Source organism: Notothenia coriiceps, unplaced genomic scaffold (genome assembly GCF_000735185.1).
Source record: "Notothenia coriiceps isolate Sejong01 unplaced genomic scaffold, NC01 NC01_scaffold00029627, whole genome shotgun sequence".
Classification (NCBI taxonomy): domain Eukaryota; kingdom Metazoa; phylum Chordata; class Actinopteri; order Perciformes; family Nototheniidae; genus Notothenia; species Notothenia coriiceps.
The window spans coordinates 46,735-58,165 of NW_011362328.1; the positions used below are offsets into that span (position 1 = coordinate 46,735).

The 11,431-nt window shown below is 39.9% G+C and overlaps 1 protein-coding gene across 1 annotated transcript in view; it reads left to right on the forward strand.

The window, feature by feature from the left end:
• The window catches only part of LOC104958992 (voltage-dependent T-type calcium channel subunit alpha-1H-like), a 16,371-nt gene extending 5,203 nt beyond the window's left edge, over positions 1-11,168 (forward strand). Inside the window, exons 9-31 of the mRNA XM_010786838.1 lie at positions 977-1,010; positions 1,168-1,316; positions 3,617-3,802; positions 4,297-4,414; positions 4,522-4,677; positions 4,787-4,867; positions 5,028-5,102; positions 5,366-5,451; positions 5,889-6,012; positions 6,299-6,367; positions 6,647-6,831; positions 7,018-7,144; positions 7,276-7,401; positions 7,730-7,819; positions 7,901-8,069; positions 8,374-8,540; positions 8,650-8,759; positions 8,859-8,992; positions 9,296-9,354; positions 9,872-9,950; positions 10,101-10,222; positions 10,297-10,455; positions 10,941-11,168. Of these exons, the coding sequence (XP_010785140.1) occupies positions 977-1,010; positions 1,168-1,316; positions 3,617-3,802; positions 4,297-4,414; positions 4,522-4,677; positions 4,787-4,867; positions 5,028-5,102; positions 5,366-5,451; positions 5,889-6,012; positions 6,299-6,367; positions 6,647-6,831; positions 7,018-7,144; positions 7,276-7,401; positions 7,730-7,819; positions 7,901-8,069; positions 8,374-8,540; positions 8,650-8,759; positions 8,859-8,992; positions 9,296-9,354; positions 9,872-9,950; positions 10,101-10,222; positions 10,297-10,455; positions 10,941-11,072 (2,737 nt within the window). The 3' untranslated portion in view covers positions 11,073-11,168. The remainder of the gene's footprint in view (positions 1-976; positions 1,011-1,167; positions 1,317-3,616; positions 3,803-4,296; positions 4,415-4,521; positions 4,678-4,786; positions 4,868-5,027; positions 5,103-5,365; positions 5,452-5,888; positions 6,013-6,298; positions 6,368-6,646; positions 6,832-7,017; positions 7,145-7,275; positions 7,402-7,729; positions 7,820-7,900; positions 8,070-8,373; positions 8,541-8,649; positions 8,760-8,858; positions 8,993-9,295; positions 9,355-9,871; positions 9,951-10,100; positions 10,223-10,296; positions 10,456-10,940) is intronic.
• Positions 11,169-11,431: the final 263 nt, after the last annotated feature.

Sequence of the window (11,431 nt, forward strand, 5' to 3'; positions counted from 1 at the left end):
GGCATGCAGATCCACCATCCCCCCTGGCTTTTTTTTACAACTTGACCAGTGGTTACAACCAACAGTAAAACAAACACAGGAGCGGTGTCCTGGTGCACCGAGCAGGGCAGCTGAGAGAAAGCGAGAGCCTGTTCTGCAGCCCTCTTAAATAGTGGAACCAGGTGCCACAGGTGGGTCTCATCACTGCTGATGACAAGGAAAACCCAGGTTACCACAGCACCACATGGTGGACAACCACAGGTTTGTCACAGTACCACACTTACTGTAAAATGCATTGTGTTTTTGCCGTCAAAATAGTACTTTTCAGTGCTGTTGTGTGTACAACGGTGTAAGATTATGAAAGATGCATTATTCGATTTCTTCCAGAAGGTAATCCTACAGTATATGCAAATGCCGTAGTCATAATATAACTTTTTTTGTTTGAAGTTGGGAATGTCTAAGTCGAGAAAATAAATGTCCTTTACACCCAGAGACAAATGTTAAAGTGTAAATGAATCTTGAATATGATCTTAGTTCAACGTGCCTACTGCTCTCCGTGTGAAACTGAATGTGTTGGCATGGAATAATTGCATTCATCAATATGTGTTTTCTCAGAATGGGACCCCAAAAATGTTTAGAGGCAATTCCAGAAAGAGATTCATTCAAAAGCAAACAAAGATGAAAATGCAAAGAACAAAACATGAAATCATTATTTAACATGGAACTAACTCGCTCTTGGTCTTTTTTAGTTACTTACTGTTGTTCATGTGCTTCAACCCATAGAAGTAACAAGGTACAACCCAAAGCCGGCCAAAAGGGAACTTTGGGATCGGTGAGGCTCGTCAGCAGCTTTCTGCAGTACCAATGTTACAACACTGCTGCCCCATCTAACTGACTCCCTTATCTTTTAGATTTTGACACCCTTCAACAAGCACATTCGGACGTTGGTTGAGAGCTCACAATTTGACCATGTGATCATGTTTGCTGTTTCCCTCAGTATTATCACCATTGCAGTTGAACATCATAATCAGGTGAGGAGCAAAGTGTTTCTTTGTCTAGGCTTCTATGGATTCCTGTGGTTTGATTAGAGTATGTTGTTTTGCTGGGGGTGAAAAGAGGAATACTATAATGAGATATTAACCATTTCTTCTTTCCCTTCTTTATTTTCCTTTTTGGCTCTTCCAACAGCCTCCTAAGATGACACACGTGTTACACATCTGTAACATCGTTTTCACATTTGTATTTTTTGTGGAGATGACGTTAAAACTGATCGCACTCCGCTTCAAATACTTTTTTGATCTGAACAACATCTTCGACTTTGCCATTGTTATTGTCAGGTAATGTAATCCCATCCAGTCCTACATGAGAACTACACTCAGAGTTATATCCTGTAAAATCTTTGAAATGTATATTATGTTCAACCAATTTCATTATTTGGGGTCTGACAATCCTACACAAAAATGTAGGTTTATAATAATAATAATAATAATAATAATATATTTAATTTGTTAGCGCTTTTACAGGTGCTCAAAGACGCTTTACAGATAATAGTGAAGAAAGAAAGAAAAGAGAAGAAAGGAACAACAAATAAATATATAGTTAAAGTTAAAAGTCAAATAATACAAAAACAATCACACATGAAAAGCCAGATTGAAGAGGTGAGTTTTTGTGAGTTTTTTGAAGGTGGTGAGGTCGGTGCAGTCTCTGATGGGTTGTGGGAGTTAGTTCCAGAGGGAGTGGGCAGCGACGGAGAAGGCTCTGTCCCCCCAGGTCCGGTGATTGGTGCGGGTGGGGATGGATAGGAGGTTGGCTTCTGATGAGTGGAGGCAGCGGGAAGGGGTGTGGTTGTGCAGCAGGTCTGTGAGGTAGGGGGGGGCCTGGTTGTTGAGGGCTTTGTAAGTTATGAGGAGGACTTTGAAGTCTTTGACGGACGGGGAGCCAGTGGAGGTTCTGGAGGATGGGAGTGATGTGGTCTCGGGAGCGGGTGTGGGTGAGGAGGCGGGCAGCAGAGTTCTGGATATGTTGGAGTTTATTGAGGAGGTTGGATGGTATGCCATAGAGGATGCTATTGCAGTAGTCGAGTCGTGAAGTGATGAATGCATGAATCAGGATTTCAGCAGCAGAGGAGGAGAGTGATGGGCGGAGACGGGCAATGTTTTNACTAGAAAGACAGTCGAACCCGGTGCATTCCTCCGTCTGAATGTGGTGCACTTTTGCTAAATGTTTAGACAAATTGCTCGTGTTACCGCCCTTACATGCTAAACACTCTTGGCAAGGAGCATTGTCCACCTCAAGACGGGTAACATTTAACCACACCTTGGAGCGCTTCTCTCCGCCATCTCCTCCGCGTGTTGCTGCATGTAGCAGCTGCGTGTGTGTGTGTAAACTGCCCCGCCCCCCTCGCACACAGACGTGAGAGAGATCTGGTCTCGATTGGAAAGGTTGAAAATACACCGACCATAGACGCATTTGTTTGTCTTTTTGCATGTTAGAAACGAGTTGGCGACACTAAGACTGCGAGATAAGGTTTTTGTAGCAATAATACATGACCTTTCTCTTTCTAAACTCGCTACTCGGAGGGAAGTCGCTGTCATATGCCTTGTAAACGCTCCGATAATGCCTCTCCACGTTACCTTCCTTTGGCAGAGCAACGCTTGCTTTACAAATAAGGCAAATAACCTTTGAATGTGACAATGACATCACAAAAAAATATTCTTCCTCCCATTCTGTGTGGAAGTGATATGTCTCCAGCTTTTTGATCGGTCCCGCACTCATTTTGTTGTTTGTCTCTTTAACTCAATTTGAGTTTTCCCGGCACTTGACTGATTTTGTATCGCTTTGCATTCTGGGTTAACAGACTGGAAAGCGATAGGTCACTTTTTCTGTCAATCAAGTAAACTCCTGAATTAAGTGGCAGGGAGGCCAAGGGAGGAGGGATCAAAACCTGTTTTGTCTATTTTAACGAATGAATGACTCGCGATCTACCAGCATTGCCCCCGCGGTCGACGTACTGGGCACCTCTGAGAGGATGCTATTGCAGTAGTCGAGTCGTGAAGTGATGAATGCATGAATCAGGATTTCAGCAGCAGAGGAGGAGAGTGATGGGCGGAGACGGGCAATGTTTTTGAGGTGGAAAAAGGCGTTTATGACACTGACTCCATTTATATATTTATAGAAGTTATCAGTGTTGGAATGTAACTTAGTGCATAATTCAAGTATTGTACTCTAATACTTAATTTATTAACCCTCATAGTGAGTTACAAATAAACACACATGATACACTGATATGATTGACCAACCACGTCCTTAAAATGATATGACGTGTATTTGTTGAGGATAAAAAGCAGAATAATATTATGCTATGCCTATGATACTATAATCAGTGCTGGAGATAAGTTAAGTTCATGCACTCAATAACTGTATTAAAGTTCATTGATAAGTACCTGTACTTTACTTAATTACTTTCATTCTATGCTACTTTAAACTTCCACCCCTCTACTGTACATCTTATATGGTTCTATGCCAATAATGTCCATATCTCACCTAATTTTTAAGTTAAAGGGAAAGTACTTCAATCTACATTTTGCTGCTAATACCTTTACTTGAGTCAGTGTTTCTTCTTGTTTTCGGTGTTCAGTGTGTGGGAGCTAATTGCCGAAACAGATGGCAGGTTGTCAGTGCTGCGCGCTTTTCGTCTGCTGCGGTTTGTGAGGCTTCTTCACTTCCTCCCATACCTACTGAGACAGCTGCTGGTGCTGAAGAGGACCATCGCCGAGGCAGGCCCGCTCTGCATGCTGCTGTTGCTCTTCACTTTCGTTTGCAGGCATGTACACACACAGATCCAACCTCCCTCTCTATCATTCGTTCGAGACATTTGTAGTATCGCAGAAAATCCCATATTATATGTTCTATTACTACAATAATGATCACCCCTGAGATACACACATTTGAACTGTGGTAATTGAAGACGTATAGTACGTAAGTACTTTACGTAGTTATAATTTGAAATACATTTATATTATCTGGCACTCGGTCACTTTTTATATAAATAACATGGTGTGTTGATAAGATATATACACTACTATTCTACTCAGCAGTACACAAACTATACAACATGTTCTCCACATGAGTACTTTTACTTTTGATACTTTAGGTACATTTAGCTGATAATACTTCTGTACTTTTACGTAAGGAACATTTTGATCTCAGGATCTTTACTTTTAATGGAGTATTTTTAGAGTGGTATTACATAATAAGTAAAGGGTCTGAGTATTTCTTTCACCCCTGGATTTCAATGATGTTATGGTTTCTCTGCAGTGTACTGGGTATGCATCTGTTTGGTGGTCAATTCATATTCAAGGACCCTCAAGGAGATATAATCATTGAGCGAAAAAACTTTGACACCCTGCTCTGGTCCATGGTCACTGTGTTCCAGGTACGTTTTTGTATTTCTTAATTTGAGCTCTCATGATTGTTATCCACCCTTATGCATTGTTTGCCTTAATATCTATCAGTGATATACTCTTGAATCTATCAATCCAGATTCTGACTCAGGAGGACTGGAACCTGGTGCTGTACAACGCCATGACGGCTACCACGCCATGGGCTTTCCTGTACTTTGTCACCGTCATTATGTTAGGAAAACATGTACTTCTCAATATTCTCGTGGGCATAGTGGTTCAGAGCTTCCAGGAAAAGGTAAATACCTCTGTCTTCTCCAAGAGCTCGATGTTTTACACACAAAAGCTAGGCACACTCAAACACTCACATACACACCAATGCCGTACTCTACTTCCTGTTGTTCCAGGAGTCCTCAGAATGCACTCAAGACTCTTCTCGCATTGACGAGGATTTCAACGACTCTGTAACCAGCTTCACCTCAGAGACAGTAAGTCTCTAAGAGTCATGAATCTTTGAGATGTTGGTGAGAAACTTTTTTGCTTCTCCCTTGTTGAGATAATAGTTACGGTTTGTAAGACATGGGGTGATGTACCTGCTCAGTCATAGACACTGTCCCACACACACCTTGCTATTTCATTTTGTTCCAGGACCCCTCGAGACCCAGCCAATCTCCCTTAACCTCTGAGAAAGACACTGAACCAGCAAATACCCAAGAAGACAATGTAAGTTCCTATGAGTAAAAGTTATAGTATAGAATAGAATAGATAGTTATTAAGTCTGGTTTTGAACTCAATCGAGAGTTAATCCTGGGGTGAAAATGTTAGGTTATTTGAATAAATATGGTCATGTGTCTTTGCCGGAAATCTCTAAGCAACATGTATGCTAGTGTACTGCTTTAATCTTCATGGGGGTTCTTTGAAATATTTATTTCACAATTTGGCTAAAGAGAGGCAGTGGATGTGTAACTTCTACCCTCCCACTTCAGAAACCTTTGACCTGTATCCAGCAAATGCTCCACTGGTGCAAGGAACATGAAGAGTGGGCATTCTACGTCTTTTCTCCACAGAACAGGTACGATTAATAGGTAACGATATTTCTATCATCATCATCTGTACTCAAAAAATTTAATAAATAATAATTAAAATGTCAGGGCCAAATAATCAGTTTGTCCATCCTACACTAATACTTTTGGATTGTGAAACAGGTTTTTAAATGCATTGCATGTGATGTTAAAAAGTCTTATGCTTACTTATTTTTAAACTGCAGAACCAGTTTGAGCCAGTCACATCGCATTTGATTGTTACATCTATGTGTAGATTTCCGATTTCAAAATGTATATTTCAATGTTTTACAGGAAGTGAAAAAGAATAATTTTGATAAACAAACTTGATGTATTTTTTGCATATCCCAAGGGAATCAAAAATATTTAACATTTCACTTTCTCTTGTAATTGCTTCCTCTTATGTTTAACGGACTTCGTTAACTAAGGTATGTGTGTATGTCTTTAGGTTCCGAATCTATTGCCAACGTTTGATCTATCACAAGTTGTTTGACAACACGGTTCTCCTATTCATCCTGCTAAGCTGTGTCACCATTGCTATGGAGAGGCCTGGAATACACAGTGACAGCACGGTGAGAAACCTGCAATTACTGTTAGTCTGGAGACATAAATTAAACCCTCAAACACCACCATATCTAATCAGACACACACAAGCATCGTACGATCAGTGTAGAACACACACAGTAATCATATTACATGTACTGTGGGATGAGAGGAGGCATCAATGCAGAATAAGAGACACACAAAGTCAAGAATAATGTTTTGCATCTTATGGAACAAATAATATGTAATATGAGTTTTGATTAAATTTAATACAAATACAGGCAGGATATAATTGAATCTCACCCTGCCCTTTAGGAGCGATGGATCCTGAATATGTCGCGTTACGTGTTCTCCGGTGTCTTCCTGGTAGAGATGCTCTTTAAGGTAAGATCTGTTTTGTTTTTTAACAGTTTTAACTTTATGACCCCTAATTTGTTAAATGAACTGTCCACTACCTGCTGGGTGGAGATCAGAAATGAGAATTAAAGGAAAATATATAAACAATATATTGCAAATTAAACAAAAAGATAAAGTTACGTTTTTGTATTCATAATTTTCTAGCTTTAAATACATTTTGTAGCTCAGATTTTCAGGAGTATTTGAAAAAGGCCCATATTATTGTATTAAGACTTCTTAATTGATCCATTGTTGCTGTAACAACAGGTTGTAGCTCTCGGTGTGTTCTTTGGGAAGGACAGCTACTGCAGCTCTTCCTGGAACGTCATGGATGGTTTGCTGGTGATTCTGTCGGTAATTCATATCATCATCTCTCTGGCCAGTTCGGGCGAAAACAACATGCTGGGCATTCTTAAAGTTTTGCGCCTGCTACGGACACTTCGCCCACTGAGGTACAGCAGAGCATAGATGTTTGTTTTCTTTTGTTTTTCTTCAGTCTTTGTGTTGATTTATGCACATGTTTACGTAATATGGCTGCGCTGGCATCACACCTCATGTCATAGTTAGGTAATTTGGCAGTGTGTGTGTGTGTGTGTGCTGGTTCTAAGAAAAAAAGTTTGTTTATGTCTGTTTTCCAGGGTGATCAAGCGGGCCCCCAAATTGAAGCTGGCTGTGGATGCTTTGATCACTTCCATCAAACCCATCGGTAACATAGTTTTCATCTGCTGCACCTTCTTCTTTTTCTACAGCATCCTTGGGGTACAGGTACTGTGGAAATGCACGCACACACACACACACACACACTTATCCTATGCATCGAAAGTTAAGGCTTTGTAATGACATGGCAATGGTGGATTAACACTCTGTCCCTGTTTCTCTCTCACTGTACACTGTAGCTGTTCAAAGGGAAGTTCTTCCACTGCTTGGGTCAATACACAAAGAACATCACCAACAAGTCTGACTGTCTCTTAGCCAACTATCTCTGGGTGCAAAAGCGGTACAACTTTGACAGCCTGCCTCAGGTAAGGACTGACGCTCTGTGAATGAGACAGGAAAAGGCATGGAGGCCGCAAGCATTCATGACAGCATCTCCAAACACAAAACTAACAAAATAGACACTAGAAATGAAATTGGTTAATCATGCTTAACATTCATATATTTTAAAAAAATGTCATCTTATCTTCACCCAATGTGGTCCATTATATACTTAAATTACCCTCAAAAAGGTTTTACTTTATTGTTGTTTACACAGAGTTATTTGTAGTGTCTCTGATGTTTAAGCAAATAAGATTAAAACTTGGAAAATAGTAGTGTGATAACTTTACAGTTCTTTCTTTGTTTCCAATGTAGGCTCTGATGTCCCTTTTTGTGATGTACTCAAAGGACGGATGGGTGAACCTAATGTATGATGGACTGGATGCTGTGGGAATAGACCAACAGGTATTTTTGTTGGCAATATGAAACATGTACACATGGTATCAGAACAAATACATTCTTATGTTTATTTTCTTCTCTTCTAAGCCCATGAGAAACCATAACCAGTGGATGCTTGTTTTTTTCATCACGTTCATGGTTATGAGCTTCTTCCTCCTCGATATGTTTATCGGTGTAATGGTGGAGACCTTCGCCCAGTGTCAGCAGCAGCAAAAAAAAGAAAATGAAGAGGAAGCATCACATGACCCGAGCAGGAGTAAGGAGCCTTTTAAAGTCTAAAAACCACAAACACTGAACACAATGTAAAAAATGTATTCAAACAGATAGTGTACTGGGTTTACAAGATTGTTTTTGTTGAAAACTAAAAATGTGATGTGTCGAGAGGAACTGCACAACCGTATGTGTGTAAGTCTTCCAATACACACTTCATTGCACCCATTGTCGATATAGAAATATCAATAAATTCAGTTCTAAATGCTTTGGGCGTTTGTAACTAATATGTCTCCCATCTCTGTTCACATTGATCTGAATATCTCCATCTTTGTGTGTTTACATTTCAGACAAGCCTAAGAAGATACCTACGCAGCCTCCATATTACACATGCTACTCCCCGATGCGTCGCTCCATACACACTCTGTGTACCAGCGACTTCATTGACGTCTTCATGGCCACCATCATTTTGATCAGTGTCCTCATCATGGCCTTCCAACATTACAAACAGCCTCTGGTAATTGCACACACAGTCCCTGTCTACAGCTTAGAAATGCCACAAAAAAGGAATGTGCATTGACTCTAGGAGGGGATGGAAATAAACCGTTTGCTGTCTGTGTGTTCAGTATATAGAATTGCTCACAGAGTATTCGTACTATGCCTTCACTGTCCTCCTGATCATTGAAGTCCTCTTGAAGATTCTGGCGTTTGGCATACGGAGGTTCCTCCGAAACAGGTAACACGCTACAATAATGGAGAACTCAATTTCCTTATTTGCATGTTAGGAAACGTCAGTACTCATAGTGTTGTGTGCATAATGTTTGTGTTTGTTTAGTTGGAATCATCTGGACGTGGCGGTTGTCTTGGTTTCCGTCGTCAGCATTGTTTTCATTGGGATGGAAATGGCCGACTGGATTCCCATTAATCCCAGCATCCTGAGAGTCTGTAGAGTTCTCAGGCTAGCAAAAGGTACACACACACACACACACACACACACACACACACACACACACACACACACACACACACACACACACACACACACACACACACACCCTCTCTCTCTCTCACACACTCTCACACACACACACACACACACACACACACACACACACACACACACACACACACACACACGATCTCAGACACACACTTGAAAAAGGGAAACGTTTCTTAAGGATAGCTTTTGGTGCGAAAATGTCTAATTAAGTGTATGTGTTTTGCATGCACATACACAAAGTCATTCCTAACATCTCCTGTGTCTCTCCTCAGTGCTGAAGCACAAGAAAATAAGAGTCCTCCTGAAAACAATTATCAAGACGCTGTCACAGGTAAAAACTTGATTTTGTTTCTGCTAGATTCATTATAGATGCAAAATGAGAAATAATTATTTTAATTTGCATGGGGATGTTCCTGCTGCATTTGTGCTAGAGTTGATAAATATTTGAATGTTTAAAGTATGCAGATTGTGATCCTGATGTATCTCTGTTTGCAATCTGTTTGGACCCTAGAGAGCCTATAACGCTAGTCAGTTTTATTATTGAATTCGCAAACCAATAAAGATCTTATTGTATTGCTTTTACAGTAGTCGTAGATCTCTGGTCATTTAAAAGTTCTCTATCATTTTACAGATGTCTCTGTAAATGGAGCAGAACATAAAATGCTACTAAAAAAAGGTGCCGTGCTTAAAAAACATTGGTAATCAGAAATGAAGGCTTGTCTAAAATAAAGGCTTGTCATTTCTTCTAGCTAAGGCACATAAGGTCCTGGTCCCTATTTGAAGATCTACAGATTGTAGTGTTTGTTGTTGTTTGTGGGAGATCTAACATGCATTTTCATTTTGTTTAGGTTGGGAGCATTTGTCTTCTGTTCGCTTTTTTTTTCTTTATATACGCTGCGCTGGGAGTGGAGCTCTTCGGCAACCTAGGTCAGTCACACTACTAGCAGAATACACACAGCAATATGAGAAAGAGACACATTTTCTTGATACATTTTTTGTTGTTGTGGATGAATACACTTGATTTTCGTTTGAAAACAGTATCTGTATGTTTGAATTGTGTGCTTCTGTTTCCATCAGATTGTACCGAAGAGAATCCCTGCCTTGGCTTACATCGGCATGCTAACTTTAAGCATTTTGGCATGGCCCTGCTCACGCTGTACCAAGTGTGCACCGGAGACAACTGGAGCGCAATAATGAAGGTAAGTCACTGCTGAGAGAGCAGTCTGTGAGTCAGTCCATCAGCCTTTCTGAATCCTGCCCTTTGTTTCTCAAGGACACTTTGAGGGAGTGTCGTCCCACCGACATCGATTGTGTGACCTACCTCTCCCACGTCTCCCCCATGTTCTTCTCCTCCTTCGTGGTCATGGCCCAGTTTGTACTGGTCAACCTGGTGGTGGCAGCCATAATGCAGGCTCTGGAGGACAGCAACGAGGTACAGTTGCTACAACAATCACAGACCAAGAAAGCACAGAAACACATAGCCAGTATTTATAAACAACAGCTGTAAATCTTTAACAGGTTTGTAATTTCTTATATTTTATATATATATATTATTTTATTTTTTTGTAATTCTTTATTTATTTGGGGTCACATTATATTAAAAGTACAGTTTTGCAAGTCATATATTTTTAGGGACCCGAAAATGATAAATTAAATACCGAACAAAATTAGTCAAATAAAAACGAAAAAATACACAGGGGTTGTTTGAAATGACAAATATCTACACATGTACATTAAGTTTCATGGAAAGAGCAATATAACAGCTACTTATTATTTGGTATTTAAATCTTAGTTTGAAAGCTAAACATACTATTAGATAATACAAACAAATATTAATAATTATAAGACAAATCAACTTTTATTTCTTACTTTAAGATTTAAATACCAAAGTAACAGAGGAATATTTTAATATTTCAGAGCAACCCAACTAATTTCTGTCTCCCCCTGGAGGAGGAGGAGGACGAGGAGGAGGAGGAGGAGGAGGAGGAGCCGTCGGACAATGCAGGCACGAGTCTCCAGGGCAGTGTTGGTGTTTTAAGTAATGAGTGAATATTTGTAAATGTGATTACTTGAAGTTTGATTCTTTGTTTCTGTACCTTTTTTTTATAACATGAATAAATAGAACAGACTTGATTTCCACATGGATCACTTTTTACTTTTCTATTCATTCATTTCTTGTTTTGGTTGTTATATAAAAATACTTCAGATCTAGTATGAAGAATCAATGTGATAAATGTGAAACACCTCGACAAAGTCCCTTGGCCCTTATGACAATACGACAGCAATTGGATGGAAATAAAACACACGGGGCAGTCCTGAACACATAAATACTTAAATTATTAAGAGCAAAGTCTACTTCTTTAAAGGGTAAGGAGATGTCAGAGGGTGGTATGTGAACATGTAACAAA